We start from the raw sequence: 24881 nt of genomic DNA, 5'->3' as shown, positions 1-24881 counted from the left end.
TGTTTCGGATCTGTACTGATATGTTGGTTTCTTATCTTCAATATGTGATCTCACCATGTATTATGAGTATGATGTCTGTGTGGATGTGACCTTGTCTGTCTGTCAATTGTGCTGCTGGCTGTCTTGGCCAGGACACTCTTGTCAAGGAGATTTTTAATCTCAATGAGCCTTTTTCTGGTTAAATAAAGGTTAAATAAAAAATAAAAAACAAAAAGTCACATTCTAAACAGATAACAATTTTCTATAGGAAATAATAAAAGTTGTTTCTCAAGAGTCAAAATGTCACTTGTAATATTTGCATTTGAGAGTTTATGAATTTCACGAAAATGCAACATTTGAATTTGATGTTTTGAATTTGTTTATTTTCTGTTGAGGTTTTTCTTTTTCACACATATCATCAAACCTGTGCACAGTATCCCGTGTCTATTTCAACTTTTAGAATTAATGGTTTGTATAACTTAAGGTGTTAAACACGTTTCCGGACCCTGGTCAAGGAGCAACACAAATATTTAAAAGTTCTGCATTCAAAATCTTACTTGCAATGTAAAAATGGACTTTATCAGATTACAACAACAAGTATTATCAGAAAAATGTACTTAAAGCATCAGAGGTTTAAAAAAAACAGCCCGTGTGCATGTTGTATTATTTCATACCAGTAATTTTTAGTTACGTCTGCAGCTTTTTATTGCGTTAGTCGTTTGAAAGCTCATTAGAACTGCTTTACATTCTGTTGGACCATTTGCTGCTCAAATGCATTATATGTTAAGCTGATCATACCATGTGTTGTGTATGCAAACATATGTATGCAAATTCATTCTTTTCCTGTGCAATGTAGTTCATTAGAAGTACAAAGGTGCATGAAATGAAAATACCCAGGTAAAGTGTGAATATGTCTAAACCAGGGGTCTCCAATCCTGGTCCTCGAGGGCCACAATCCTGCATGTTTTAGATGTTTCTCTCTTCCCTCTAACACACCTGATTCAAATGATCAGGATCGTTATCAGGCTTCTGCAGAGCTTGATGATGAGCGGATAATTTGAATCAGGTGTGTTGGAAGAGAGAAACATCTAAAACATGCAGGATTGTGGCCCTCGAGGACCAGGATTGCCAACCCCTGTTCTAAACTGTAGCATAGCAGATGTTCTGGTTTGGAGCATGTTGACATTTATCTTTTCAGGCATTTCATCCTAGTTTCTCTTTAATTTTCCTTCCTGTTAAAATATTATCTTACATGCATGCATGCCCCTTGGTTCTGAGCATGTTTCCAGATCCTGCTATGAAAATGTATTTGTTGCTGTTGGACTGTGAGCGTAGTAAGTCCCAAACAACCAGAGATTAAAATGTAAATGCATGTGTAATTGCTGTATAGAAAACATAGCTTTTATGCATGAATGTTTGTGCACTCTTGTAAAAAAAAAAAGTGTCTCTAGTTTATTCTCTCTGCTGACATCTCATGGTTCAGCTCTTTCTGCTTAAACTGCACGGTGACAACCTGTTGATCTCGTTAGAGGACACCAGCAGGACATTGTTCTGATTGAAAATTACACAAATGTGACAAATAGCTTTAACACCTGCCCCCAGTTACTCAGGCTTCCCTAAGGTTGTTTTTTTTTTCCTCCTGGGCTTTTCTTGGATGGGTTCAGAGGATTTCCCTCTTTGCAGGTGCTCCTGTTTTGCAGAAACACAGCAGCAAACCCCACACATACTGACACCTGTGTTGTTCTGATTGCACCGAAGAAGCTCAACACGCAACACTCAGCATGTTCTGGTTGAGAATAAATTCACCTGCTGGGTAATCCAGTCAGGCTGAGCATTAGTGTGCTGCTCATGACGCACAGCGCTGGGCGGTGAAGTCACAGGTCGCCTCTGAAGCTGTTCTTGTTTTCTGACTGCTGGAGGATCATCGGCTCCAGTCTGGTATCCACTGAACTTTGTCTACTGATACAGGGGACACCTGTGTAATCATATTTGCACGTACAGAACAGAATTTCCCCTCAGGGATTATTGAAGCTCTTCCATTCATTCATTCTCTTGCCTCACTGTCACGCTGATGAGTGAGTTGGCCGCATGTGTCTCATGAAAAATGAGAAAATTAACTTGCTGCAAAGCAATTTAAAGAGCAGCAAAGACACTATGATGCATCGTTATTAGTGATCTTCATTGTGGAGAATGTGCAACTTTTTCCAATGTGCAACTGTGAATGGCTTTTTCTCAATAAGATCACGATCATCAGCCAGGGAAGGCTGCCAGAAAACTTAGCTCACCTCTGAGCTTTGGCCACGCTCCTCAGCAGGTTCAGAGCAGCACAAGGTTGGCTCTGTCTGGTTAGGTAACAGATAATCGTTGGGAAGAAGCAGTTGTACCTCAACTGTGCAGCTCAGTGGCTTCTCCATCAAGCACCAGCTACTTAGCCTCGTCTACAAAGCCCCTGTTACCTAATGACAGAGCCCGTGTAGAGCCATGGGCCGGCTGATTTAGAAGGTGGCAGGTACAGTTCAGAGAATCCTGTCTGTTGAGCTGGAGCATACCGGGCTTCACTGGTGTGTGTGTGTGTGTGTGTGGTGTGCAAAGTTGGGGATTGCTCTTCAGTGGACAGCCAGTCAGATCAATGTTATGCAAACCTATTAGTCAGAGGTTGCAGTGCTGGCTCCACACAGTACTCAGGGACTCTCCCTCAGGGTCGAACTCACTGATGAGCTCTCACCTCTGTGAAGAGTGAATAACAATGCTGTCTGCTGGTTAAAGGCCCGCGACAGACAGCCGCAGCTTTATAATGTCACACAATGCCACAGTGCTGAATTACTCACCATTTAGTGTCGCAGGTGCATCTGCAACGTCATCATTAACATTTGGAAATGTTACCCTGAATTTGCACCAAAACTAAACTCATGACTGAAGTTTAATTGTTTAACACTTGACTTATTGATGTTGTGGCTGCTTTCCTCACAGTTTTTTATAAGTTTGCATGTTCTGTACAACTTTTAAATGTATGAATTGTAATATATTTTTATATGTTCATAATCACAGATTATACTTTTTAAAAACACTTTAGATGCTTTTTATTTCCTCAAGTTGGAGCTGCTCATTATTCACCTGCTTCTTATGTGTGTGTTGTATTTTCTGCTACAGACTACAAAACTTTACATAGTTAGTGCATGACATGCAACAACAAAAAACAACTAAACTGTTGAAAAACTACATAAAAATTATCTCACCATATATTGCTGTTGCATGCATCACCTCTGCTGTACTTATTAATCACTGTTTCTTCAGTTAAACAGTAGTGTATGATAATAGTCAGGCTTACAGGGAGTTTAGTCTGTGCTGAGATGTTTTTCCTGCATTATTTTCTTTAATATATATTATGATGGACTTTTCAACAAAGAGGAAGCATGATGGAGTTTCAGCTCCCAGAATCTGAGTTGAAGCCTCTGCATGCATGTCTCATTCATGTTTATCAGACATATAAACCTTTTGTGGCATGCAAAAAGCAAATTTGCATGTAATGGATCATTGTGAACTCTGTCAGTGTGATCAGGATTTTGCTGACTCAAACGAAGGGAGGGGGTTCTCAGTGTACTTTATAAGGCCATTAAGGAAATGCTCCCTGGAACACCGGCTGAGTAAGCCCTGTGGCTTTGACTTCCTCTAATCATCTTAGGCAAAGCATGGCTCCCAATGTGCCTGCATGGGAACACCTGTACTGGGCCACAGCAAATGCATGGTGGATATCATCATAATCTGTCTCATGGTCATCGTGCAATACTCAGAAATAAATAAGCTTATTACATTATTGCTCCTGCAGAACATATCAGCCCCGAGGCCATGAGAGGTAATGCAAAGTGAGCAGAGAGAACTTTTTCATGCAAATATTTGAAATGTAGTCTTGAACTCAGTTGTTTGTCTTTCCAGAGGTCTAGTATGCAAATATCACTCATTTGGGAGAAAACAGAACGGCAGGTAAAAACACACAGAATGCATGCAAAACCATATGATGAGAATATTTATATATAAGTATATGAGCAGGTATGAGCTGAAGATACACAACCTGCACAGTTCTGCCGTTTGTGTAGAGCTGCACAAATAGCTAAAAAAAAATAATCTCTTGAGCTTTCAAAAAAAAATTTTTTTTTCTCCCCCTTAATGGCCAAAATAGTGACAGTCTATAAATCAAATAAACTTTTACGACTGAAAATGAACAGTAGATGCTCTTAATGTCAAGAAAATCAGAGTTAAAATAACATAAAACATTATAAATCTTTTAAAGATTATTTTGAAAAGATGAGAGGATGAAAACAGAGCAGTTAAAAATAATTAGAAGATGTACACTATACATGTAAAATGTTGCAGAAATTTAAATGAAGCTATACAGAGACTGGAAAACAGAAGACCAGATAAATAGAACAACATGCAGTTAATAACATAAGAAAGCTGTATTTGAAGCTTTTTTTAATGTGCACCACTGTAGCTAATTTAAGCAATGTGCCCAGAAAAACTTGCTGCTTGCTGCTCAAATGTTTCTTGATGCTCCTTGCAGAATATTAGAAAGTCAGCCGAGCTAAAGATGGGCATTGTAATTTGCCCAACAAGGTCGTGATTCTCTGGTTGGTTGCAAGAAGAAAAAAACAACAAATATTAGAATTAAGACCCTGCAGTGTTATTTTTATGCAAATGTACCTGGATTATTTAAACATGACAGTAACAATCTTACTAAAATTGCATACAAATTTACCTGACTAAATTCTGCAGCAAGCACAAGACCAACTAAGCATATTATATATAATCCAAATTAACCTGACTGAAATAAAAAAATAAAAAATATTCAGACTAATTTACTGCACTGCCACTTTTTCTTTCTTTCTTTTTTTTTTCTTTTACTACTAGAACTTTTGTTCTCACTTACAACCGTGTTTTAATGAATGAACTAGTCAGAAAAACCAACAACTCGTGCGTACATTTTTACATACTAATCGTCATTCAGGTGCCCCGGTCCCTGTTGCCAGGACAACGCGGCCTCCCATTGGCCGCCGCCGCACCATGTGACCCGCGGCCCTGACGTCACGGCGCGGTGCTGCGGGGCTAAGCAGAGTGAGCGCAGCGGCTCCGGGAAAAAAGCTGGTGGAGTTTGGACTGAACACAGCCGGGGAACTCCAGCTCCTGTTGTCGCCTCCTCGCTAGCTCTTGAAAACTTTTCCTGCCCCGGTGACACTAGGTTATGGACTACTAACGGAGACTTTTTAACAAAACAACAGCCCCTCCGCAGCAACTTAAAAGCGAGGTAAGTTGTCGCTAACGTCCGTCTCTCTCTCTCAGTTCGCTTCCTGATACTTTTTTTTTTTTTTCCCCAATTTCCTCGCAGCTCAGGTGAGATGTGTCCAAGAAGTGTCTTTGCTGCTTGAAACTAACACCCAGCTTTCCTATTCCTCTTAAGAACAACACATTTCCCTGCCTAACTTTCCTCTGCAGCGGCGTTTACACGAAGCTAGCAGCGGATAAAGCTTTACCTACATTAGTAATCGGATGAAGCTGCTCCTTCTCGTCCTAAATGCTCCTCAGCGGTGCTCCGTGTTGTCTTTACACTCCATTTGACTGAAGCATGAGTGAGGGCAGGAAGTGGAGGAAAAAAAAAAAAGAGAGAGTCCTGCTCCTGCACAAGGCTGAGTGAGGTATCTCATTTCAGCAAATACACATCAGTCAGTCAGTGGATTAAAGCAGCAGAGAGGAGGCAGCTTTATTGAACCAGTGAGTGGAAATGTTTGTTTTCCTGCAAAAAAAACAATAAGTGTTAACGGTGTTACACTCTCAGTTTTCTTTAATTAGATGAGCTGTGGTGTGCTTGCATGCTTTAAGATACTCTCCTCAGAAGACTTGAAGGTGATAAAAGAAGTCAGGAATGTCAGATTGATCATTTATCAAGTAGTTTAAAGAAAGTGCTGTCATCAGTTCTGATCTGTAGATGAAATGTTTGCAGGTTGCAGCTTCTCAGATGGGACACGAGCCGCTTTTACTTGATTCAAGGGCTGCAACCAAGACTTATTTTCATTATCAGTAGTTGAAAATTTTAAATAATTGCTTAAAACATATCAGAAAACTCTCTGTGCTGCAACAATAGAGTGGCAGATCAGATTTAATGAGAAATTTGCAAATTATTTTTCATCAACAGCCACAAATTAGTAATTATAACTGAGTCTAGATCTTTGTTATGAGCTAGAATATTAAAATGTTCATCTGTTAGGTTATTTACAGAGCAATAACAAAGATATTTAATCTGTATATAATGTAAAACAAGTATGAATCAATTAATGCACTCGTCTGTTATCCCCTCCAAAATAATTAGTTGGCAAATGTATGCTCTTTTACAAACAAATAATGCCAAATGTTCATTTTTCCTGCCTCTAACATGAGGATTTATTGCTTTACTCTGTTGGAGAGCATATAAATAATTAATGCAATAAAAATATTAGTGCATTGATTCTTAAAGTCGACTGTACACAACATTTCTCTGCCTCTCAGGCCGCCTTGCAGGATTCAGAGACCCTGCTCGGCCTTGTGCAAATTTCCTCTTTATGGCTGGTGGCTTGTGGTAATTGAATGCCTTTTGGTTTGATGTGGGATGTAAACAGGAACCTATCGTGGCTGAATTTCCTCCGGCGATCCCAGTGAAATGGTCGCGAGGTGATTGGAGAGGGTGGTGGTGTGAAAGAAGAAAAGCACGAGCGGACACGGGAATAAACATTACAGAGTCGAGAGGGAGCTGAAGTTCACTGGTCCAGATGAAGCGTTTAGATGCTGCTGCACAGAGCAAACTGCCTCTAACACACAGGAATCACATCACAGCTCTGCGGCTCCCAAACTTTTGATTTGACTTCAGCGACTCGCGCATCCAGAACAACATAACAAGAACATGTGGAGGTGGAGGGTGGAGTCGAGATAATAGCCCCCTTGGTGTCAAAAGCATCTCTCCAAACATTTCAAGATGCTGCGCTCTTACAAACGTGTGCTAAATTTGAACAGATGTTCTATTTCTGTTGCCGTGGGTGTCCTGTGGGTTTGTTTTGGGCCAGACTGACCGCATTGGCAAGCATCGCCTGTAGTTAGGCTCGTCTAGGCAGCAGTCGGTGCTCTTTTGAATTGAATTAGACCTTTTTAGAGAAAGCAGACGAGCAGAGTGATTGGGTAAAAAGCAAGGATGAGAGGAACATTAAACCGAGGGAGGAAAAGAGTGAGAGATGCTGAGATAAAGAATGAGACAGAAGAAGCAGATTCTGGCCCGTCACACAGATAATGTTTGGATAGAAAGCCGCATTTCTCGCATGCTGTGCAGCAGATATCGCTGGCAGAGAGGGGTGGGAGTTGTTTAGTCATCAGACAGATTGACATTTCCATCTCTGTTGCCTTTGTCTTTACAACAGGCTGTTTTCAGTGAGACACACATTTAGATATTCAGTGCAAAACAAACGGCGTTCTCCTCGTGCAATCAGTAACAATTTGCTGCGAGGGATGGCGTGTGTGAGAGTTTTATCCAATCCTCTGTCTGTTGCAGCTCTGCCTGCCTTCTTGCAGTTGTTGTCAGTGACACTTTTTTATCTTGTTCTCATTCGCTGTCTCATAATGGCTTCAGCGTCATGATTGTGGTTTTCTGCAGCGCCTTGACGCACAAAGCTCTCCGGCTCACAATGGGAGCTCATGTGTGCTGCATTATGATGAAGTTGCTGCCTCAGGTTCCTCAAATGCAGGACGGATGGGGTTTTTTTTGGTATTATTTTGGAGAAGGGAAGGAATAATTTAAGTGTGTCTTAAGCCTGAAATTCATCTAAATCATGCGAGTTGTGTCAGATTTTGAGTCACAGTCAAAACACAAACATGAGGAAGTACAAGAAGCTTTTTCTAGAGCTTATAGTTTTGATAGCGGTTTGATCTTTGGCCTCAGCTTAATATGAAACTGTTTGCACAAAACCAGATTAGGACTGAAGCTGATGATTATTTTGATTAGGCTGTACATAAATCTGCTGATCAACATCGTCATTTGGCCGATAAAAGACATGACAAAACAGTCCAAGGTGACGTCTGTTTGGACCGGGAGTCAAAATCAAGCAGCAAATGATAAAATCCGAGAAACTGAAGCCACTCAGTTTGTCATTTTTTCTATTAGTCAGTGATCAAAACAGTTCCGTGTTAATTGACTAATCAGTTCGTCACCTACTCTGGATGATGTTTTTGTCACAACACTGGTGGCATCACACCCTCAATCTTCTTGGTTAAATTTACAGGCATTGTTCTTGCTTTTCACCTCACTTTTTAAACCCTTTAATGAAAGCATTTTGACGTGTCGCAGTTTTACTTTAGTCTCCTTCGACTTTGCTTCGGGTTGGACCACCAGCGGTCCAGCTCTGACCTTACGCCAAATAACACTGCAGATAGAGTTTCAGTGAGACATTCAAGGAGCCACCAAAGTACGCAACGCTGAACAGACGCTGTCACGATACTTGTAACGTGAGCATGCGTGCCCCCAAAATTATGCCTGGCTGCGGCGGCGTTCGATGGTTGCTTTGGCATGTTGTGCTGATCGGACGTGTGTTCGTAAATAGGCGGCGGTCAGAAGGTGTTTCTAGATGATCTGAGACAGATGTAGGTCATCAGTTTTAGGTCTCGTAAAACTCGAGCCAAAGTGAGAAATCGACACGACTTTCACTTCTCAGTTCCAGTGCCAATCTTCGACGTGCTAATATTTCGTGCATCTCTTAAATGCTTTGTTTTTTAAGCTCACTTAACTGTGTGACAATTTTAAGCTTCACCGTCACTCGGTTTGAGCAAAAACCGCTTCGAAGGGGCTTTGATGTTCTCAGTTTCTCACATGCAGCCGCACATAGAATCTTAAGTTTGAGGCCAAACTAGTGGTCATGAGTTGAGAGCATTCGGTATGCAGTCGCCTCTGTCTTCTGGCATTGTGCTTAACTGAACTGCCTGTGATGTTTTGACACCGAAGGACGCACTTGTAAATAAGGTTTATCAAGGCTCTGCTGCGCTTTCATGGTACATTCTCATGCAGCAAATATCACTCAAGTAATCTGCAACAAAATGAACTGGCAGTGAGGACGAAGTGGGTTTAAAAAGAAACTGAAAGGATGTGAAATGAATAACACATCAAGCCTGCCAGCTGCTTGAACCTCGGCCAGTGTCTCCCTCCTGTTTTGGAATATGAGCTACTGCATCCTTTTTGGCAAAGTCTAATGCAGAAATCAGACATTTTATTGTGGTGTTTTTTCAAGCTAAAGCCACTAATATCTAGAGTTATGACCGTGAAGGCAGTTGTGAAGTCAATTTTGCAGTATATATACATTATAGGATGCTCCAGCAGGCAGTAGAGAAACAAAATATGGTTTTCAGCTTCAGTGTTCATGTTAAATTAGGCATCAAGGAGCGTGCAAGTGCAGACCAGAAAAGTGCAAGAGTTTTAAACGATTACTGAGCAGCAAATGTGTGTTGCTAGACTGCAGTAATCATTCAACATTGAGCCCAGATGAAGCAACGCTAAATTACTGATATATTGCTCACTTAAATAGCAAAAAAAACAAAACAAGAAAGAGCATTTGTGATGTTGCAGTCCTCTAAGTCATGTGTCTGTGTGGTGCAGCCCTGAAATCAAAATTCAACTTAGGTTTGAGCTGCAGCCTCCTGACGAATCTGAACCTGGTAAAGTTGTCATCCTCAATATGTTCTCACAGCTGAGACGAAACATGGTTTTGATCTGTGGGTGAATATCGGATTGCAGGTCTCATAATTGGCTGCCTGTTATGTCGAGAATGGCTCCTCTCAGCTCAGCAGCCCGGTCACAGATGCATCACGTTTCATCATGAATGTGTCATTCATAAAGTCACTATCTGCCATCGGGTCCCTTTCAGTCGCCCCATCGGTCCTCCTCCTTCAGCCCGCTTCTGTTCTGGGATTATGTGCAGGACTCTTGGGTTGAGATTTACCTGCAGGATATAAATGGAGACTTGTGTCCGTTACGTAAGCGAAGCAACAAGATGTTCTGGGATGAATGCCGGGTGGATGGAGGGCCTTGGATTCAAACAGCAAGAAGCATTCAGCGACAGTGCAGCACAAAAATACTGCTGATTGTCTGTCGCAGGGAAGTAGCAGAGAGAACATTGCTTCAACATTTAGAAAACTGCCATTTTTGTTATTTGCTGGAGCTCTAAGAAAGTACTTGGTCAGACAAGCAAATAATCATTTAATCCATAAAGTGTGGGGGGGGGAAAAGGCAGATTTTCTAAGACCAACTTGACTTTTTCAAGGTTAATTGATTCATTTTTATTGACATTTTTGTACCTGGAACCCCTGAATTGTTTGGACATTTTTGCTTCTTGAAAAACATGATTTCCATTTAAATCAGGCCATTAACTAATATATTTAATTTAGGCAAAGTTCTGTATGAGCACTTGCACCAAATTCATGTATTGAAATAAGGATTGCTTGTTATTATTTTGGTACCAATATGAATGTTGTAATTTGTTACCCAGAGCTGAATGCTTGCCTTTTTTTTTTTTTTTGACTTTAAATGAAACCATGATTCATATTTAATGGCAATTAGAGGTGCAATTAAACTTTTGGCAACTCACCAAACAGGATTTATCAACTGTTTTGTTAGTGATTGAGGGTTTTTTTTTTACTTTTCCGAGCAAAAATGCCAAACATGTTCTGGTTGCGCCTTATTTAAATGTGAGGCTTAATTGGTTTTGGTGTAATTTATAATAGCTAATTAAATTTCTTAGAGTTTAAAAGATTGTGCACAAGGAACTGTAGGAAATGCTCAAAATGTTTCAGGCTTACGAGTTTTATTAAATAAAAAGAGGTTTGTTTTCGTGCACCAGATACACAGACTAGCACCAGTAGCAAAAGTTTTTAAAGGCAACCCAGCTGTAAATGCTCGCTTTCTTTTACATTTATTAGTTAGTTGTTTTTTTTTTTTTATGCAATGTTTTAATTGTTGGATGTGAAGCTGTTTGCCTGCAGAAGATTCTGTTGGCTCTAAACCTCCAGTTGATGTCACTGATGATGTGTCGTTGGTGCTTTTAGGAGTTAAATCTGTCTGAAATCCCAGCAGCTTGATCCCGTCTCCTGTAAAAGGTCTCAAACTCAGAATGTCCTCGGCGGCGATGCTGTGTGTGTACTTTCACTGTTATTAGAAACTGAGAGTGACAGCCTGTTTTGCTCAGCAGCACTAATACCTGCGCAGGATGAGGTCAGCGGCTCTATCTCAGGCCCGTTCTCTCCTCAGAAGGTTAAACTAGCGTTCACACACTCGTCCCGACCCAACGAGGGGGGTTGAGGGAGAACTTTGCTCGACCACGTGATCCGTCGCTCGTCAAAGCGCCCGTTACGTAACTGTGCCATCGAAGGTCTGCCAGCAGCAGCAGCAGCAGGTAAGAGCCTTAACGGTTAATTGTAGGCGGTGATCTTGCAGGACCAGAAATAGCAGAGATCTCAGGGTGACTGGCTTCAGCACAAGTCTGAGCTCTCATCCCATCATTTCGACTTAAAATACACACAGTCCTTCAGCCAAGAGGAGCTCTGGATTGTTGTTGAGGCCGTACAGATCTAATTAAATTACAGTAATCTGCTGCTTTTGTCTGAGCCGACTTATATTTTTACCCAAACGTGGAGAAGATTCCTTCGCTTTGCACGGGATCGAACCAGAACCATGTAATTACCGACCGACCTGCTCTATCAGCTGAGTTTTAGTTGGGTCTAGTTTGATTATTTTACATGTGAATAACTTCAATACAGAGAGGAACAGAGAGGAAATCTAAAACTTTACTTTGACCTCCTCGGTTAGCATTTGGAAGCAGTAGATTTTATTTAATAGAAATTTCTTATTGGAGCCTGGTATAAATAGTTGTAATTATTACAAATATGTCTTTGTAGAACTCAGAGACATGTTTAAAGGTTCTTGCAGCTATATTGCATTGGCTAATAAACATGTAGATAGTATATAAGCAAATACTTTGTGCTTCTAGGCCTGCAGCTGTTAATCAGAGCGTTCAGCAATAACATGTACATCACCTGCATGTCAGAGGGAATCACATCTCCCAGGAGAAAAACTCAGAGAGAAGAAGCCGGCCGTGTTGTTTTCATGCCTCGCTTTATCCAGTTCTTGTAAATCCATTATCCCTTTAATACCTGGAAGGAATGTCACTACATCTGGCACAAACGTTCACTTAGACTCCAACATGAACTGATTAAAATTTCGTAATCAGAGGTCACTGAGACCTCACCAGACCCCTTTTTTTGGACATAACTCAAGAATTCATGGGCTAGTTATGCTAAAAACTAATTCACACGAATATCTAATAGGATGAAATAAAGTGATGACATTTATATCTGAAGGTTCAAAGGTTGAGTCTGGGCTGACGTGGATGTAAACTGAACTGACTGGCAGAAACAGAACCGTGAGGCTGTAATTCTAGTGTAAAAATATCTGGCTGGTAGTAAATACAGAACATTAATGGAAATAACAAAGATCGGTGCAAAACTGAAACCAACAATTATTTTAATTATCACTTAAACTGTCACCTATTGTTTTGTTTTTCCACTAAATGTGCAAAAGTTTTAGATTATAATTTCCCAAAGAGCAAGATGATTTATTGAGATATTTTATTTTGTCCAACTTTATATAAAAACACAGATTTACAGCCATTAACTGTATGACAAAGAAAAGCATATAACAGGGAAATATTCTGCATTTTTGCGAAAAACTCCCTTTGAAATGGTTAATTAATAAATGAAATAATTGCCTGTTTAAATTTTTGTTCATCAGTTAACCGTATAATCAGAAGTAGGCAAACATTTTTCTGCAACATCAGTTAAAAAAAACATGTTTTACAGTTATTTGAAGTTAAGTTAAAAAAACAACAACAACATAAATCCAGGTAAATCAGAAGATAGTAATGTTATTTTAAGTCAAAATGCATACATGTAAATGCATTTATTAAGTAAAATGCAACAAACATCGTCTGATTCTATCTTTAAAATGTGAAATTTGCAGCTTTTCTCTGTTGTAAATCACTGTAAATTAAATTTCTTTAAGTTTTAGAGCATGTTTCCACTGTTTGATTTCATTATTCAGACCAAACAGTCATTTAGATATCATCATTGAATTGATAGTAACAGTAATTTTCACAATACACAAACATATTTAAACTGTCAAATTGCTAATTATTCCAGTAAGCCCTGTTCTGTTGTTGTTTATGTAAAGCCATTAAGAACAACACTAATTAACCTTCTGCCCCTCGTTTAGATTAATGAGGAGAGAGACATTTTTCGTCGGCTCGGTTCCTCCATATTAATGTGGAAACACTGTGGCTGGAGGGAGGCGGCGTGACGAGGACCGCGGCAAAAAGCAAACGATTGAACACGCCGTCAGTCCTCGAAGAAAGTGCAATTAGTTCTATTGTGACTCCAAGGCGCTACGTGAAGTCATACGGGCCCACTCGCTGACATAAACAAGAGCGATGGCGTAGTCAGTCGCCATGACTACGGAGCCTCAACAATTATGGAAACCCGCCACAATCCATTAAGCAATTAAAATGCAGATGTGGCGGTTCCATTCGGTGCGTCAGACAATGAAAGGAATGAAAATGTTTCATAAAGCTCGGTTTAAAGCGGACGAGAAAAGGCTTAAACGGAACCAAAGATCGATCCGAGAGAAACTGAAGAAGCCGTTTGCTTGTGATTCTCAGCAAGATGTGCCTTTAAGATGTAATAATTTATGGATGATGTAAGGATGTCCACCTACGACAGAGCTTGGTTTGCTCAGGGATCAGGGATAAAATTAAAACATCACAAGTGTCATTAGCCACTGTCTTTAAAATGATTTTTTTTTTTAATACTAACTCGGTAACAGCCAAACTCTTATTTGCCGTGAGGAGTTTATATAAAATATATTGATATAGTTTATGAAAATTCAGTGAAGCAACCATTTATAGATAAAAAACATACTAATCTCTATTTTTTTATCACATCTCTTATGTAGCCCTATGATGCTCAGTAGTTTGTAGCATTTCCAAAGATGTAAACTGGTTTGAAAAGCTCTGATGGTTGACAAATTCACATCATTGTAGGTGTTTCGTATTATATTTTCCCAACCCTACAGTAGATTGATGCAGGTTCTACTCTTCTTCCTCACTCATTTACTTCTTGTGTAATCTGAAGCAGTGAGCGAACTGCACTGGGAGGTTTTTCTTTTCTCTTTTTCATCATCAAAAATGACAGATACAACATTTATAAAGCACTTCTGTTTTTATTCATCACTGTTCCTATTGATAAAAATATAAACAATGAGTAAGAAAGGGTCTGAAAAGTAGCTGCTGCCACCTGCTTTTAGTAGCACAAATTGTAGGTTTGTCCTTTTGTGTCGCGGCCACTTGGCATTTAGAAGTTTTTTTTCTGATAATCGAGTTAAAGTTTTGGATATTGTGCTGCTGCGCTTTAATGCCAGCGTGCATGCTGGCTTCTTTATTAAAGCGACTCCGTGATGAGTCACCCTTCTGCATGAATCATGTATCAATAATAGCCTGATTTACTCATGATCTGTGGTGATGAAGGTGCAAAAAATACAAATGCATCGTGAAAATTGAATTAGTATCCAATGAATTTCACAAATCATGTTTTTTAAAAGAGCTCGATATCCCTGCACTCATGTTAAAGTAACCGGGTGTCTCGTTTTTATTTTTGATGCGTCCTGCAGCATCATAGCTTCTTTTCTGGCATATCTGATCGAACGAGTAACAAATTCAGCCTCCCTGATAAGCTAGTACCTTAACTGACGTACTGCAGATGTAATTTTTAAACACTGGCGTTCATTACTGTGTAATAACCATCATTCTTCACAATGAGCAATTCATTTTTGGCACCTGAGACCCACAGAGGTGTGCTGGGGTATTAGCTGGTTGGACCTCTGCTCAGGCTCATGACCTTTTAGACTTCAAGAAGTTTTCTGAGCATTTTTCTTCGCTCCTGTCACATCATTATTCACTGTGAGTTCAGAATCAGCTTTAATGGCCAAGTACAACATACAAGGAGTTGGTATCAGCTGTTGGTGTTGCCCTGGGAATGAGCAATAAAAAAATAAGAAATAAAGTAAAATAACTCTAGAAATAAAAATAAAATAAGATAATAAATATATACAAGAATTTACACATCTGAGAACTCCAAAATGTCAGCAGTGTAATAAAGTTATGACATTTGAAAGCTGAATTTCTTTTATTATTTATTTTTCAAAATGGAGAAAAAAAACCTGCAATCAACATGTCAAATGTTTTCCAAACCCACTGGTGTTGCCAGTACTGCAAAATAAGGTTCCTCTACATGTTATAGATGTATAACAATTGGCCATTAAAGCAACCGGTTTTTATTTTTTAGCACAGTTTTATATGAGACATGTAGAATAAAGTAAATTTCTTTTATTAATGATTGATTTTTTTTCCCCCCATCCGTCCAAACAGCATGTCCCAGATGAGCAGTTCAAGGACCGTATGTAGTTGAGTGATGGTTTAGTTCCATTACGTGTGTCAGGAAGCTGTCATAGTGAACCATCTTGCACAAAAGCAGAAGGTCTCCTCAGCGGGATGCGGCTGTGATTATCCCACCTGTGAGTCAAAGTGTCGATGCAAAAAGGCCTCTGGACTTCATTTTAGAGCTGATATTTTGATGTGTTGTCACAGGAAATGCAATGTTTGATGAATAACCTTCATAAAGATCCCGTCCACTAAGCTACACAATCAATATTTTTGTTCCACTTGTGCTTTCCAAGATTAACAGGTGCAACTGCAAAGTGAACGGCGCCTCAGTCTACCTGCACATACCGTCACAGCCCTGGGAGGAAGGCTAATGTTTCAGGTGTCAGATTAGTAAATGCCTTTTAATAGGTTCATGAACAGATACATACGGGTCTCAGCTTCTTAATTAGCCCCCCTGTCTGTCTGTATGAATTATCCCTCTCAGGTGCAGACTGTTTGCCCCTCGTCTAATTTAAAAGCATTTCAGGTCCGTGTATCAGCGGTTGACACGGCACCCCATGCTGCGCCGCTGCTGATGTGTTTTGTTCCACGAGTGATGAGTATGTAAACAGGTGTTAATCTCGTCCTCCCGCTGCTGCTGCTGCATTGAGGAGAACTATTGGTAACAGCAGGGGGCTCATCGGAGGTGGCTGCTCGAGCTCATTGTTTACTCAGAGTTAATTAAAGGATTATAGCCGCCTGTTTATGGAGCGGGAGTGATACTGAAATAAAGGGAGACCAAGACGGGGCTCTCTTACAAATGGCATTTAACAAAACTAATGAAAATGTTGATTGTTTAATTCCAGCTGGATGCACTTTCTCACAATTCAGCTTCACTTAAAATGCAAAAACTAAGCCAAAGCTAAACGAATCGATGACCAGTAGCTCCATTTTTCTGCTGCTCGTGTGTTTTTTTGTTGACTTTCTTTTGAGTTTATTTCTGAAGCAGCCGTTTTAATTAATCCCAAATTCATTCTCATTAGTCCGATAAGCATATTTCCACTGAGGCACACACTTGGAAGTAAACACAGTGGAAACTCTTTCTCACTTAGCCTTAATCAATTAATAGATCAGCTAAATGAACAGATGTAAAGACAAAGCTAAAGGGACGCTTCACTAACTGTATGCACATTTATAAGCTGGAAATGTAATACTGTACCTGTGTGAGTGTTACAGGTTTGGTATGAGGATCCTACAATACCTTACACAAGGGCTTAGACTAAATTTAGCTCCTAGTTTTTGTGAGATTTTAATTAACGTGTTTGTTTCTGTACCTTTTCTGAACTCACCTGTTTTATACATTCTGATTTGGGGTCATTAGACAAAACACTGACGGTGATCAAGGAGGCGATAAGTGTTTATTTCCATTTCCTAAACCATCTAATTTTACGGTGATTTACTTTGGCCTGACCTGACCTTGCTGATTTTATCTGTCATTATCCTTGGCTAAGCTTTTTACAGCTTCCCTCTTGCCTTTAGCGGTGCAGAGCTCAGCAGCTAGCCGCCTGACAGGGGAGGGTGCTAAGCACATTAGCTGCAAGGTTAGATGATGCGCTTGTTGAGTTTTAAAACTCCCGGTTTACTTTCTGCAACAAACTACTGACCGGATGACTGTCGATTGCATGTTGGAGCCTTTGGTTTTTCAGCTATAATCCCAGCTTCAGACACAAACTACTATCAAATACTTTGCAAAAGCCAAACCAGGTCAATAAACCGTCTTATCTGGTAAATACAGAGGATGTTGATGTGTGCATCGACAAATGAGCCTCAGAGTTCCTGCAGGAAATGGATGCTGCCTCTGCAGAGATGCATGCACAGGCATTTTGGCATGCACGGGCTTATCAGCAGGTGTGGTTGTGCTTCGGTAGTAGTCGTGCACCATGAACACATTCGGTGGTCTCGTGCTGCAGGTGCGTGGCAGCCTGAACCTGGCTGTGCATGTGTAGGAGACCACACGCTGAACTTATCTCTGCTTTTCTTTTTTTATCTGGTACACTACTGGCATATCTTTTATGATATCTTTTATTCGCATTTGTTGCCTAACAACAAACTCAATGAACAAGATAAGAGCATGTGATTCATTTAACAGATCATGCAAAGGAAACTTAATATGTTTAGCTTGTGCGAGATGAGGGGGGGTGTTTCTGCACATATTCAGGGTAACATTTCTCAGTTCTTTGTGTGAGCAACACTGCGACATTAGCAGCTCAAGTAAACATAATAATAGGGTACTATGACATCCCAAAACTCCCCAAGCAATAGCTCCACTCTCCAGCAGCCTCTCAGACAGAGCTCTGATAAACACTGCACACCGCCTGCACAGCAGACACACACAATCAGCAATTAGCCGCAGAACACAGCGACACATTTAGAGCTGAAGAACAACATGTTTCTGTTGTGAGTTAGTGACCAAAACAGCTCGTGAATATTGGACTTAGATTTGTCTGGGGAACTCCAAATGAATGATAATGTTCCTTTGTGTGTAGTGGATGTGTGATAGCAACTGTTTGCTCCTCGCTTCAGCGTATCAGCTTCATGTAATTGCTGGTGTCAGTGCTGCCCCCCAAAAACACAAACACAGTTACTGCAGGTTTATTCATCTGAACCCCAAGAAGTTTCTGGACATTTTTTTTTTGCTCCTGCAGCATCTATAGAAACAGCAAAGCCATGAGTGGAAGCAGGCAGAACTCCTAAATATCTTTCTTGGAGTATAACAAAGTTAGAATGAGGTTACTTAGAAAGGAAGAAGGAAGGAAAAAAGTTATATATACTGTACATACCATAGATATTCTGCTTACCTACATATCTGATTGGTGACTAAAGAGTCCATGAATGGTTGTGACAAGGAGAGACGATTTTTAAAAAATTTTTTTTTTGTTTTTTCCAGAATCTAGTTAATGCAAATGGTTTATCTTTGGCAAACTTTTAATTGTAGAGTAAAGTGGTTTGGATGAAATATCACGACTTTAGACCAAGATTTGGATCATTTTTGTTAACAAAACTTCACAGATGAATCGTTCAAGGACCGTTTTTATTGAAAATCTGAGCATTCTCTCTTTTTATAGCATTTTCTGTCTTTGGTAAACGTGCTGGTAGATGTTGGGGTGGAGAGTTAAACTACTACCTTTACAAGTTTTTTTTTTAATGTGTGACAATGCATTGAGACTGTTAATTGTTACCATTTCATCTCTTCTCTCCTCCTTCCCTCTTCCCCTCACATCAAAAAGGCTCAAGGTCATTTCAGATTATTTTTAACAACCTTTTTCTGTCTCTCTCTGTCTTCCCTTTCCCGCTGTCAGCAATCTAAAGCGCCGCTGCCCTCACATCAACCGCAGCCTCAGTCAAATCAGCAACCATGGGCAAACAGAACAGCAAGCTCCGTCCCGACGTCATGCAGGACCTGGTGGAGAACACGGACTTCACCGAGCATGAGATCACCGAGTGGTACAAGGGCTTCTTGCGGGACTGCCCCAGCGGCGCCCTGTCCATGGAGGAGTTCAAGAAGATCTACGCCAACTTCTTCCCTTACGGCGACGCCTCCAAGTTCGCCGAGCACGTCTTCCGCACGTTCGACGCCAACGGAGACGGCACCATAGACTTCAGGGAGTTCATCATCGCCCTGAGCGTCACCTCTCGCGGCCGGCTGGACCAGAAGCTGAAGTGGGCGTTCAGCATGTACGACCTGGATGGGAACGGGTACATCAGCAAGGCAGAGATGCTGGAGATTGTAACGGTAGGTTTGTTTTGCTCCCCTCTGTTCTCTCTACCATTCAGACTTCCTTCTCTGGCTTATATAACCCTCAGTGTTGTAGTAGAAGTTGCATGCCACCATGGTATCTCCTATCTGGTCCTAAAACTACTCCTGCAGTGGAGCAGCGTTTTGCTCAGCCGTCCATCCCAGCTGCTACATCATATATCCATCTGCTTCTGCGTTCTGCACCATTTGACCGCCCACAGCAGGGAAACCAGCCGCGGTGTAATTTTAGAAACCAGCAGTTCCTCACTGGTCCTCAGACGTCTCTAAAAAAGACTCGTCCGCGGTGTATTTCTAGAAGGGAGCGGTCCTCCTTTAATCCTCATTGACTCAGCACTACATTCAGCAGCTGCGCAGTTTTTAGGAAGAGCCGTCCCCCCCGTCGGTACTTTACAACAAACGCTGCGCCTCAGCTTATTGGATAAAAGCTTTAGACTTTTGTCTTAGCGTCTCACACTCACAGACACACACACACACACACACACACACACACCGCCCAGCAATCCCGTACACATGTCGTTACATCACACGTCGTGCTGCTAAACTGTGCAGAGTGCCAAAGAATAAGTAATCCCATTCTCCAAATCAGTGTTCGTTATTTATAGCGTAAAGGGAGAAAGTGTTTGTGTGTAGAGATGCATTAAAAGAACTACACAATACAGGGCCACAGCATGTGAATATTTTCAGTATTGAGTCATGCATTGATCATTTATTTATTCTTTTAAATTGTTTTTAAGTTTTAACGAAATAACCGCATCCATTTTACAGCGGAGTCAAAAAGAGAACCGGAGCGAATCCTTTCAGAAACTAGAAAATGCTTGAGGCAATTTTTCCTGATAAATTGCGTTAATGATTGATTGATTTGTTTTCTCTCAGTTTTAATCATCTAATTTCCTCCCACATTATTTTTTTTATTACGGCCTGTAGAATTACTCAGTCTTGTTTATCGTCCTTTCGGAAATTCTCTTTGTGTCGGTGGCAGCTGTCAGATGTATTCAACCGCAACAGAAAAGACAATTAGACAGACATTTAACAACAAAATGCCTCAAAACAGCATCATAAACAATCAAAACCGCGACAAAATCCCAGCAGCACAAACCTCAATTCACCCCAGAGTTGTTTCCCAGAGCTGTAATGGAGGGTGCGACGGATCTCTGGGCACAGGAAGTCCACCGAGGTGGCGCCCTGTACGCCCGTTCTGATGGTAGCAACAAGAAATCAAATCCAAAATATTAGTGAGTTTAGCGTGATTAGGCTCATTTTGTTTAGTCTGATTTTAGATAGAAGGTTTCTTTTCTGCTGCAAGGTGGCTCGGTTGTCAGCACCGTCGCCTCGCAGCTAGAAGGTCACTGATCTTTCTGCGTGGAGTTTGCATGTTCTCCCCATGCAGCATGGGTTCTCCGGCTTCCTCCCACACAGTCCAAAAACATGTTGAGGTTAATTGGTGATTCTAAATTGTCAGTAGGTGTGAATGTGAGTGTGCTTGGTTGTCTGTCTCTAAGTGTAGCCCTGTGATAGACTGGTGACCTGTCCAGGTGAACCTGTCTTCACCCTGAGTCAGCTGGGATAGACTCCAGCCCCCCACGACCCTAGTGAGGATTAAGCGATGTATAGATAATGGATGGATGGTTTCTTTTCATATCAGACGGTGAGTTATTTAGAAAGGAGCTGTTTTACCTTCTTGACATGTTGCGACTGTCACTTCAGTCTTCCTCAGAAACGTCATCCGACTTCTTGACAGTCGAAACACTTCAAAAAGGTAAAACAGCTCCTTCCTTAATAACTCGCTGTCTGACAAGAAAAGAAACCTTCTAACTGATTGAGTTTGTTCTTAATAATGGTACACAGTGAAAAAAATACCAAGCAATTAAGCAGAAACGTATAAAACTCTCCTCGAACTGCATGTTATGACGCCCTTTTCTAAAGTTATCTTCGTTTATTTTAGAGATTAAGAGGATTAATTAAAAATCTAAAAAACACAAACTAAATGTCGAATGATGAAAATAACTGATACCTTAATCGGTATCCGTGTGGTGTGTGAGATCACAGCTGCTCTGCTGCTCAGACAGATGATCTGACAAAGTTCTCATTACTGTGTCACTTGTTCTGCAGTTACGTCGACTCTCAGAAAGATTGTTGGAATGAACTGAGAAGAATGAAGACAGTCAAGTGTCGTAGTGTCTCTGTTCTCAGATATCAGGTTGACATATTGTCCAGAGCACCAGCGTCTGTTGTCCCATCTCATGTTTTATGGTTTAAGTAAAAGGAGCTGTCGTGTAGGAATAAAGCAGTAAAAGTTGTATTTATTGGAAAATTGCTTCTGCTTTAAATTTCTCAGACCTGAACAATATGGACAAAACTTTTTAGGTTCATCATCTATTTAAAAAACTACATCTTTTTGACATGAATACTTCCTGTTTGCTTCTTTACACTCACGTCAGGCAGCACAGCCAAAAATAAATGAAAGGAATCTTTTATCGCTCTTCCTCCCAACAGAAATAAATTGATTGATAAGTCACAGAGACGTTTCCTGCACTTTGCGGTTGTGCTTTCTGGGTGTCATCGGACTGGACGCACACTTTCTGTGGTCGTCTTTATCACTGGTGTTGTGTGTCGCTTAAAGAAACTGAGATGTCAACCGTTTGTGACGTATTAAATTAACTCAAGGTTAAATTGGCAAAGAAGAACTTTAAGGTAACGGTTATTCCGTCAGGGATGTAAAAGCTTTAATTTCTACGTTTTAACAAGTGTTTATTTCTCTCCTTCTGTCTTCAGGCCATTTACAAGATGGTTTCCTCGGTGATGAAGATGCCTGAGGACGAATCCACACCTGAGAAGCGCACAGACAAGATCTTCAGGCAGATGGACACAAATAGAGATGGTGAGACATTCTTTTTTTTTTTCTTCTTTAACCCTCAGAACTTTAGGCAGTTTTTATTGCAGAATAACATCCTGCATGTCGGTTTAAAGTCAGCACAATCAGACCTAGAAAAAGAGACAAATCAGACTGTCTTTTGTGCAGCCTTGCAACGCCATACATTGAATTTTTAAAAAAAAACGAAACAGAGCAGAAAATTAGCTTTTTTTTTTTGTTTTTTTAAACCCGGAGCCAACATGTACAACATTTTTCTGTCACTAGCCTCTACATACTAGAGATGTTTTACCAGAGATGTGATTGTTTTTCCTGACTAAACCACAAGTCACACGTGATTAGTTCAAGGACCGTCGGAAAGTTAATTAAGACTTTTGCTGAAGGATCCTCGTTTGATACTAACAAACCCATTTGCACTCTCCTGCTGCACTGCTCAGTGTCTGCAGCTAAACCGGCTAAAAAGAAAACTCACTTAACGACGCTTATTAGCATATTTGACTTTATTAATTAGCCGAAATAATGTTGCTCTGAAAATCTTGATATTTTAACTTTGCTGCAACAAACAAACAAGACACGTGCTCATTAAACTCTAATCTGTCTTTCAGGCAAACTGTCCCTGGAGGAGTTTGTGGAAGGAGCAAAGAACGACCCCTCCATCGTGCGACTGCTTCAGTGTGATCCCAGCAGTGCTGGACAGTAGAAAACTGGACTTTTCCACACTTGATCAATTCAACACATTTTCAAAATCTCTCCCTTCTGACCCGCCTGAGATTTTTTTGATATCTTGAGCTATAAAGGCACATGAACACACACATAGACAACACGCAGCTGTACATACGACAAATACCGAAGCCTGACGCATATATAATCCTTTAGACGTGCACACAGTGTTCATGCGCCTCTATGCCTGGTCAAAAGCTCCAGACAAACACGGCTCTCGTGTACGGTACGAATCTAAGTGGTCAGCGGACCGGCATCCCATCAGAGACTTGTTAAACACCGAATCCAAGCTGTGCTCTCTCTGTCAGCGAGGATAATCCAGCACATTCATGCGGTACGTTGAGCTGAATCCAAGTTCGCTTTTTTGTTTTTATTCCTTTTATTTGTCACTTTTTAAAAGCACAATTCCCGATCTGAAGGGAATCGTGCCGTCCTGCGCAACCGACTCGGGTTGTTTCTGGAAGACGCACAGATTTTTGCTAAGTATTGAAATCTTAACTCCACATTAACACTGGAAGAAATGAAGTATATGAATCTGGGACTACAAGTGTTCTCAGCTGCAGTATGGCTACGTAGACGGAAGATCTGGGAATTGTAGTTTTTAACCAAAAGCGAATTTTAGAAGGGATGAAAGAAGTTTTTTTTTTTTTTCCTTTATTGTTGTTTTATTTTTTTTAAATACATATTTTGGAGGAATGTTACAATGAACCAAAACTGACTCAAGACTTCTAGATGAAGGGGAATATTCTGACTACAGATTACAAACATCTGTTCTTTTGAAAGTGACTTTTTATGCCAAGTTCAACCCACAAACACACTGACACAGAAGCACACACATTCACATTTTACTCACATATACATGAACTTGACATATGCATATAAACCGAGCTGTGACTCTCTTTCTTGAACAAGTGTATAAGGAAAAAAGAAAAAAAAGAAGCTAGATGTTATATGAATATATAGTATGTACTTATATATTCTTCTACTCCGTGATAACGTTGCGGCGTTTTGCTGCAACGGAAGAGATTCACTGTAAAAATTTTTGACGTATAAATTATTGGAATGTGACGATAAACATTTTATTTTTCTTTTACTTGACGAATAATGATATGAAAGAAAGTTGTACAGTATATTCACTCATATTTATACTAGATGTTAAAACAAAGGAGAGGACCACACATACTGCTATGCATTCAGCTTTGGATATCATCTACTGCATTTAGTTTATTTAGGGATTAGAAAATAACGACGGTTTGATTCCGATCTCCCCCCGCTGGCAAGAACGTAAACATTGGCAAGTTTCTCCTGTACTGTGCATCGATCTTTAAGCAGTCCTTCAAACTGTAGTGCACCAATAATCTAACATTGTTCTCCTAAATGTGCACTTTTGTTCGCATCTGCAACTAATATTGACTACAGCTAGTCAGTTTTTGAATGCTACCATGACAGTTACAGATATTTTTTCTAACTATAACACACACTTAACTGACAGGTTAACGCACTGACGTCGGTTGCGAGGTGTCCACCAGGCCTCGCTGTGTTTTTTTGCAGGATTTACAGATAGCTCTCCGCCGCTTACATCCGCATTAATTTACACCTGCCTGTCCCTGCTGATTTGAAAACAACATGAGATATTGTGGTGGATAAATGTGACTTTGGGGTGAAAAAAAAAAAAAATACAGCTGTGATTAATTCTCCAGGCTTCTGCACATTTCAATTTCAGGTACTTCAGTCCCACATTACATTTCAATAGCATGTTGTGGTCAAGTGCCAAATATAGATGAATTAAATACAAAGGAAAAAAAACACAGTATTGCATCCATTTATACTGTACAGTTGCTACCTGTCGAACAAACAAAAAAAAAAAACCTTTGTCACTGTATCATTTTGTAGATTTTGTATTGTTAACTTGCATTATGTGTTCTGTGTAGGATGTCCATTTTGTTATTCAAATAAAGACAAAATGGGAAAATGC

The 24881-nt window shown here is 40.3% G+C and overlaps 2 protein-coding genes across 3 annotated transcripts in view; one reads left to right on the top strand and one right to left on the bottom strand.

The window, feature by feature from the left end:
- The window catches only part of LOC103371463 (glyoxylate reductase/hydroxypyruvate reductase), a 16331-nt gene extending 10578 nt beyond the window's left edge, over positions 1-5753 (bottom strand). Inside the window, exon 1 of the mRNA XM_008300799.1 lies at positions 5509-5753. The gene's annotated coding sequence lies outside the window, so the exon portion shown is untranslated. The remainder of the gene's footprint in view (positions 1-5508) is intronic.
- ncaldb (neurocalcin delta b) lies at positions 5086-24881 on the top strand. 2 transcript variants are annotated; one of them, XM_008300837.1, is made up of 4 exons: positions 5086-5278; positions 18863-19293; positions 22090-22195; positions 22792-24881. In XM_008300837.1, the coding sequence occupies exons 2-4, from the start codon at positions 18916-18918 to the stop codon at positions 22884-22886; spliced, it is 579 nt and encodes a 192-aa protein (XP_008299059.1). In that variant the 5' UTR covers positions 5086-5278; positions 18863-18915; the 3' UTR covers positions 22887-24881. The 2 variants fall into 2 exon arrangements, with proteins under 2 accessions (XP_008299059.1, XP_008299050.1); XM_008300828.1 differs by having other exon boundaries at positions 18860-19293.

This window comes from Stegastes partitus, unplaced genomic scaffold (genome assembly GCF_000690725.1).
Source record: "Stegastes partitus isolate 25-593 unplaced genomic scaffold, Stegastes_partitus-1.0.2 Scaffold34, whole genome shotgun sequence".
Taxonomy (NCBI): domain Eukaryota; kingdom Metazoa; phylum Chordata; class Actinopteri; family Pomacentridae; genus Stegastes; species Stegastes partitus.
This window is presented reverse-complemented; position numbering and strand designations above follow the sequence as displayed.

What these genes read in the sequence shown, in the direction of transcription:
- ncaldb (XM_008300837.1), top strand. Translation starts at nt 18,916, where the DNA reads ATGGGCAAACAGAACAGCAAGCTCCGTCCCGACGTCATGCAGGACCTG. An exon ending in AGATGCTGGAGATTGTAACG is followed by an intron (nt 19,294 to 22,089) that starts GTAGGTTTGTTT and finishes TTCTGTCTTCAG; the next exon opens with GCCATTTACAAGATGGTTTC. An exon ending in GATGGACACAAATAGAGATG is followed by an intron (nt 22,196 to 22,791) that starts GTGAGACATTCT and finishes TCTGTCTTTCAG; the next exon opens with GCAAACTGTCCCTGGAGGAG.